Source organism: Berghia stephanieae, chromosome 2 (assembly GCF_034508935.2).
Source record: "Berghia stephanieae isolate SIO BIC M18660-M18661 chromosome 2, UCSD_Bste_1.3, whole genome shotgun sequence".
NCBI classification, from domain to species: Eukaryota; Metazoa; Mollusca; class Gastropoda; order Nudibranchia; family Aeolidiidae; genus Berghia; species Berghia stephanieae.
Genome location: NC_088361.1, coordinates 68,704,404 through 68,712,209, shown reverse-complemented (window position 1 = coordinate 68,712,209; position 7,806 = coordinate 68,704,404). Strand labels below are relative to the sequence as shown.

At 34.0% G+C, this 7,806-nt stretch overlaps 2 protein-coding genes across 2 annotated transcripts in view; one reads left to right on the top strand and one right to left on the bottom strand.

The window, feature by feature from the left end:
* LOC144965405 (uncharacterized) overlaps window positions 1-4,334 on the top strand; it is an 8,501-nt gene extending 4,167 nt beyond the window's left edge. Inside the window, exons 4-5 of the mRNA XM_078900725.1 lie at window positions 1,442-1,621; window positions 2,557-4,334. Coding sequence (XP_078756851.1) covers window positions 1,442-1,621; window positions 2,557-2,691 — 315 coding nt within the window. The 3' untranslated portion in view covers window positions 2,692-4,334. The remainder of the gene's footprint in view (window positions 1-1,441; window positions 1,622-2,556) is intronic.
* LOC144965404 (heparan-alpha-glucosaminide N-acetyltransferase-like) overlaps window positions 1-7,443 on the bottom strand; it is a 52,526-nt gene extending 45,083 nt beyond the window's left edge. Inside the window, exons 1-3 of the mRNA XM_078900720.1 lie at window positions 6,901-7,443; window positions 5,148-5,285; window positions 2,161-2,269 (exon numbers count right to left, since the gene is read on the bottom strand). The gene's annotated coding sequence lies outside the window, so the exon portion shown is untranslated. The remainder of the gene's footprint in view (window positions 1-2,160; window positions 2,270-5,147; window positions 5,286-6,900) is intronic.
* Between the last annotated feature and the right edge of the window lie 363 nt (window positions 7,444-7,806).

Here is a 7,806-nt window from a genome sequence, read left to right as displayed (position 1 = left end):
ACAAATTTATAAACATAAATCGATTATATCGGGACTAAATCCTAAAAATCTAGTCTCCTTAAGCCATGTAGTGGTAGATAATCCCGTTTTCTGTATCGTTGAGGAACAGAGAGAAAAAAATTGATGGTTCCTCGTGACCTCTTGTTGCTATGCCTGTCAAGCTGTTGTGTCTTGAGTTAACCAATCAACGTGCAGTGTATATACTTTTGAAAATTATGTTAGTTATCGTATATTGTATTAATACTAATCGAATAAACATTTCATTGGGAGGGGGGCGGGGGGTTGACTCTTCGATTGATTGAAAATAAAGTTTATTTTGCCCCTGGAATCAACCGATGACAGTGATCCGAAGACCAGTAGCTACATAGAGTACTTGCCTATCACCCGGAGCAAACAATCCACAGATCCTAAGCATCACTCACAAATTTAACACAGATGATTGGAAAAAAAAGTAGTGTTGTCAAGCCATGCCATTCTTTTATCATTGTGTCAAAAAGAAGTGAGAAACACTCACTCACTGGGCCCGACCTATTAATGTGTTTAGTTACGGCGAACCGTCAAGTCTTGTTACTTACTCAGTTGGACAGGGGATCTTTGAAAAGTATTTTCTTGCATATTGGATTTTCTGCAAGCTATCGAGTCTGCTCTGGATGGAAATAGGGCTGGCACAGCTCATTCGAACAGGCGCACTTGCATGTGGGGTCAGTGCTATGTCATTTGAACCAATTGAACCATCGGGCTTTGTGACACTAAGCCAGGCAATTTACATTAACTAAACATGGTTATGGATGAACGAGTTAAGTATCTTATTCTGATTAGGCCAAAACTGAGTTCAATTAATATATTTGGGTGCAAAATGTGTCTAAACTATAATATGTTTGAAATGGAACTGTGGTTTTTCATCTAACATAATGGCAGATAAGTGGATTTTTTTTCAAGTTATTAAAGAAAAAGAAAATCTATATTTTGAAAATGTATTTTTTTTTCTTCGTGAAGGGGTCATTAACTACTATTAATCTTGAGGGACGGATTTTTTTTAATCGGTTCAAGTCCTTAGCACATGGAAATAATTTCCTTTTCAGTCGATAGAAATTGTTAGTAACAATTCACTGCTAGAAACAATTCTAAACTCCAACAAAGTATTCCAGCCAAATCTGGATTACACCCAATTACCTGAGCAACAACGAGTGAATAATTCGAAATTCGGGCAGAGATAATTCTTTAAAAACCCTGAAGATAGACGCTCTGTGGGGACACTTTGTCGTGTCAACCAAAACTCCTCTCTTTATTTTTTTTTTATTTCGAATGTATCTGACTCTGACACAGTCATATTATTCTTGCTGTTGTCCAGCAGTTTGATCCTCTTACATGTTGTTTCTATACGTATTGAACCACAATCTTGGATCGTTATTAATCTGGTTTTAATCCTGTTTTCAACTAGTTGAATGTGTTCAGAACTAAAGAATTGGTAAGCATTTTTCGGCATTCAAGAGATTCAGCATGGAAAACGGGTATCGAGTTCGAGCTCAGCGGTGTCCTACGCTCATACACAGATGGCTATCAGAGACACAACATCGACATCTCAAATACTATCTACATCGGTGGCTACCGACAAAGTGTGGCAAGTATTTTCTTTTGTATCATTCGTCTCTGTTTCTTTTATTCGTAACAAATAAATTTGCTTGAATCGAAATTGATTATACGTTTTTTCAGTTAAATAAAGAATAAAACCGAAAAGTCTAAATCGTTAATTGGCCCTACCAAAATAGTCACACGAGCGGCCTTCAAACGGTTAGTTAAGAATGAAACAGAGAAGGGCTAAAAGAAGCACATGAACTCGCAACGTTTAAAGAATTGTGCAGTGAAAAAAGGGAAATAATTGGAGATAAGTGCGCGCCTGCAAAGTATTTATTGTTTTTTCAATGCCGAAAGGGTGTGGACAAGGTCGGTTCTTTGTCCAGACTTTTTGAACCTTTGAGTAACTTTTTCTACTATTTTATTGGAGATAGCCCGCCATATTTTTTGTTTATTTTACGTTAATCAACTTAATGAAAGTGATGAAAACGAAATTTTTTCTTTGTTTTTCAAAATAACTTATTATTGAAGTACTTTTGTGGCGAATGTACGTTATTATGCTATGTGTTTAGGTAAGATACTCACAACATACGCTAGCCGGACAGGTCGGTCTCTGGTTCGAGTCCCTCTGTGGGGAGCTCAAAGTTCAGTCCGAACTCGGTTACAAAATGAGTATCTGGCGAAAATACTGCCTCTGTAAAAAAAAAAAAAATTATAAACAAAACAAAACAAGCATAGGCGCTTTCTATAACTTTCGTTTTTAGCAAACCAATCAAAATGCGATAAATGTCAAAATAATATTTTAATCGGCATTCATGTAAATCGAAACGACTCTACGCGTTCCCAAGTTCCGACTGAAAGTGTATCACACATAATATATTTTGACATGTTTACAATAACAGCCAAGGTCTTGCGATACAACTTATTACTCCCTTTATTGACTGGAATATTAAGAACACTTCTTCTTTTTACCTTTCCCAGAGTAATTCTGTTGGAAATTTCACCGGCCAAATGCGAGGAATCAGAGAGTACACGAACGGACACAGGTTTGAGCTCCCATCTTTAAATTACAAGTCCAAGGTTGATCTCCATTGTTTCGACCTCCAGCCCCAATAATCAATTAAAAGTACCAGATTATTATTATTATTATTGTTTGAGTGTCAAAGACTATACCGTGTGTCTTGTAAATAGTACACATCATCACAAAACAAACAACCCTAAAAATATGATCTACTTTGAATATGTGTGAATATAATGAGTATTTTAATTTACAATTACAATGATATTGTGTTACACAATATAGATTCCATTATTTTATTTTGAGAAATAATAGTTCAAATATCGACTGGCCAATCAGCCATTGATAAAATATGTGACCCATGGTCTCAATTTGATATTATTTCGGGGTTAAATATACACCTGAAAGTGAAGTGATTCTAAAGTAAAATTGATTAGAATATATATATATATATATATATATATATATATATATATATATATATATATATATATATATATATATATATATATATATATATATATTCTCGCCTCATTCTGTTATGTCCTCCTGCAATGTTGTCGGAGGTTATAACAGAATGAGATGAGAATAATTAAATAATTCGGTCCAAAAATAAATAATTCCTACCTGCTCGCACAAAAAAAATCCGTACATTATCCTAAATTAAACTCATCGACTTTGACCAAGTGTGCTACATTTAACTATGAATTCAATTTTCAGCATGTTATTAATCACCGTGACATAATACCTTTTTGAGACGATGAGTCACATATTATGTGTTGTGCATTGACCTTTACAGATAATATTAATTATGATTTCTCTACAACAGACACACAGGATGTATCTTTAATTTTTTTAAAGACCGTTTTAGGGGGGGGGGGGGGGAGAGAAGGGTTAAAGTAATCATGATTCAAAACAAGTCAATGAAGACGATGGATTAGCCTTTGATATTTTTATTTTATTTTCTCATATGCTCTGTATCAGTGGTGACAATTTATTTAGAAATTTGTTGAGTACTGGTCATCAATTACAAGGAGAACCTCTTTTACTTTAAGGGCTGTAAATCATTGGAACAAATACAGATTCGAAAACCAAAATTCAGCTCTCTTCAAGATTGCTGTGACAAGGAACCCTTTCATTATGATACACGAGTATAATGAACAACCTCTCATTTAATGTATAATTCAACTAGCAATGGTATAAAATTAAGGGAGAATTTAAAGTCAAATTGCTTATTCGCTCTGCATATTGATATAACATGATTATAATATAAATTTATAGACGTTTTTAGCACGTTGTCTATTGTTATTGTTAGGGTCTGTGGCCCTTCGGATTTCAAATTAAATAGATTTTGAATTATTGCTCCTCTTGTTTTTCATCATCATCATTATCATCATCTACATCACCACCATCATCATGAGCATCATCATTATAATTAATATTATTAATATTATTATTACTATTATTATTTTTATTATTATTATTATTATTATTATTATTATTATTATTATTATTATTATTATTATTATCATTATTATTATTATTATTATTATTATTATTATTATTATTATTATTATTATTATTATTATTATTATTATGTATATTATTATCATCTTCATCATCAGCAACAACAACAATATCATCATCAATATTATCATCTATTTCATCATCATCATCATCATGAATATTCATGCTTCTGATTCTAAAACTTGAATTTATAGTAAAAGATATGAAACTTGGAGTGAGTTTTTGTTTTAATTACGAGAATTAATAACATTTCTTAAAGTGACCAAATTTCTGGCCATTTTGCTTTAAAATCCCCTTTCGCGTTCACCAAGACATAATAATATAGTTATGGCATGATGAGTCATAAATGAGAGTAAAAAGGCCGATACCAAAGACTGAACTTCGCACCACCAACAGCGGAACCCAAATCAAGGATATTCAGGTAATGCACGGGAAACCCAAATACAGAAGGCCACGGATATACAGAACAATATCATGAACAAAAAATAATCCTGTTATTCAGTGGTTTTTCTTATCAGTAGTTCCTTATTTTATGGAAACAATAAGGGGAGGGGGTACAGAAATGCGTTTGATATTTCCATTATTTCGTTTTAAGCGTGTTCGTGATATTATAATTTATAATAGAGAAAGGGCACAACATGACGTAGAAGGGGGAAATATATATATATGGTCTATAATCGGGCTTCAATTTTGTAACAAGCAACAACAATGAAAGATGTGCGCACCAATATGATTTCCTCATAAGCAACCATATAATCAATTAGACCATACGCTTTTACTCTGAAATACAAAAATCCAGTGGATTATCAAATTATGGGCTTGGATTGATATGAAATCTAAATCGTCTCCTCTTCTACTCCCTCCTTCTTCTACTGCTTTTCCTTCAACTTCTCCTCCTCCTTCTTCTTCTTCTCCTCCTCCTTCTTCTTCTTCTCCTCCTCCTGCTTCTTTCTTTCTTCTTTTTCTTCATCCCTCTTGTGTAAGCCATGTGCTGATTTTGATATGGCGCAAGAAACCCGTTGTTTACCTGAGCTACAGATGTGAGAGTTGACGGTTCATCTAGACTGAATTTGGGTATGCCAAGGTGTTACGTCTGTCTCCATCGTACTTTGGAGGTAGATTCTCATTATGGCCTGTATTTTAATTATAGCTGAGTCGAATCACTCTGAAATAGTAAAAGTTGTCCTTCAGATCCATAAAGCTCAGGAGTTAAGGGTTATCTCAGTTTAATTTTTTTTTTAAGACAGCAACTATTGCTTGTTACTCTTTGGATAAGATCTAGTTTAATGCAAAGTATTTTCAGTCAGGTCTAACGAACCCATCTACCAATCATAACCTTGAGAATTGGCATAATTAATTGACAACTATACAAGGACTCGTCATTCAAATGTTATGATTCTGTGTGTTTTGTATGTGCGCAAGTTGTTGGCGTATTTTCAAATATATACATATATATTCAAATAAGACCTAAAGAATTTCTTGTAAAGAGTCGCGCACCTTATCCTCATCAAATCAAACAATGAGGCCTTTGATTTCAACACAGTGTATTGAAATTCAATTCTAAAGCCACTTATTATCGAATGTTAAAGCACGTGGGGGGGGGGGGGGGGGGGGGGGAGGAGGAGGGGAGTGCATTTGGGAGTTTACTATTGCAATGGATTGCGCAGTATTTATTTTTCTCTTTTTATATAGGTTACACCAATGAATCATGAATAAATATTATGCTTGTTTGTTGTTAAATATAAATACAATAGGTATTATAATTATATTTGTAATATATAGCTTTGATCCATATTTTAGAATACAAAAAAGGAAGTGTAAACATGTAAAATAGTCATGAGGATTGCCAGTTAGTAAACATTGCCGTTTGATGATTTAATTTAGGGGGTTTATGGCACTTGCAACACTTTTAGGTCATTTCAGCACCAGTCAAAAAGAATGATAGAATAATTGTTTTTTTGTTTTGTTTTTAAGGGTTTTACGGCGCTTGCGACACATTAAGGTCATATCAGCGCCAGTAAAAAGGAAGAAATGGGATAGTAAAAAGTTCTAGAATTCAATTAAAGCACACAAGAAAAGGTAAGACAAAGGGAAATTTGTTCAAATACGAAACAGATGTAGATTCCAAGAGCACACCATCAAAGTTCTTAGCTTGAGATCACCTAAAAGTCTCATCCAGACACAAACACAGGTCCCCACTAAGAGGAATACACTCAAATGTTAACAAATCAAACATAACATGTAAATAAAACATAATACAGTACATAACAGAGAGATGATTTACAAGGAAAAAAATATCATCTCCCAAAGCAATAACTATACATTCGACTGTTTCCCTCTCAGCCAAGGAATCCGACCAAGGTCAGGACAAAACCAAGCAATCTCACTCCAAGACAAAGACAGAAGGCAATTGGAAAACAGATAAGAGGGGATAGGAGACACAGCAAGTACCTCCCTGCCCACTATGGGAGGTAGGAACCCCACCCAGATAGAATAATTAAACGACAAAGATTGATATGCATCGAGCATATAAGAAAAAAATAGATAAAGCGGACCAATGCAATAGATATCCGATGCCGATCCAAGAGCAATATATAATTGTAGTACTTGCAACTAGTCTGAAGCCAGTTTAAAATCCCACACTGGCACTGTTATAAGATCTCAACCAATAGGAGCACACTAAAACGGTTAGAAAATAAGCTTCATATTTAAAATCTAACATTGGCGTTGAAACATATATATGGGAAGAAGATTAACAGGCAAAAAACGTCCTCTCTCACATTTAATAAATCCATATGACTGATCCTCAAATAAATTTCAGGCAGAACTCAGGCATTTAATGGTCTCATTCCAAAAAAGAACACAAAGACACGTGGAACGGCCAAATGACGTAAGGAACTGCTATCAAAGGTGTGGCCCGATTACGAATCCATGAATCATGACAGCCTACGATTACGATCCTTTTCCTCAAGGAAAAATTTACACACCGCTAAGTTAACAATGAAAACTCCTGTGTTCACAATCAATAAATTATTCTTATATAGATAGTATGCGCTTGGCTAAGGAGTTCACAACATTGCCATCCGGAGGTATAACGGACCAACACACGAAACGATGTGTAACCTTGAACGTTGATAGTCTGGTTAATACAGTTTGGTGAGAATTACTCATAAACTCGGGTGGCAAAAAAACAATAACAAAGACCTGAGTGACGTCAACTACGTTCTACCAATACGTCATGCTAATAAATTCTTAAACCTAATAACATCCAGGTAAAAGACATTCTATGGCGAAGTGGTTTACAAGAAACTACACCTTCTGAATAAACGTCGTCATAAATTAATAAAGGATAATGTCGCTTCAAATCATATGGTTTATGGCAGGCGTTATCGTGACAGCAAAAACCAATTAGCGTAATGTTATTTGCCGTTTGTCACACTAAAGAAAAGTAATGATGTTGAAAATAATAATGTTAATAATACTAGTGATAGTAGCAGTAGTAGTAATAATAATAATAATAATAATAATAATAATAATAATAATAATAATAATAATAATAATAATAATAATAATAATAATAATAATAATAATAATGAGCCTTTTCTAAAGAGTCGCCAGTTATCATAAACCGGTGCATCTCTGTTGACAATAACTTTGGTTCTCATCAACCATCACAATTTAAAAAT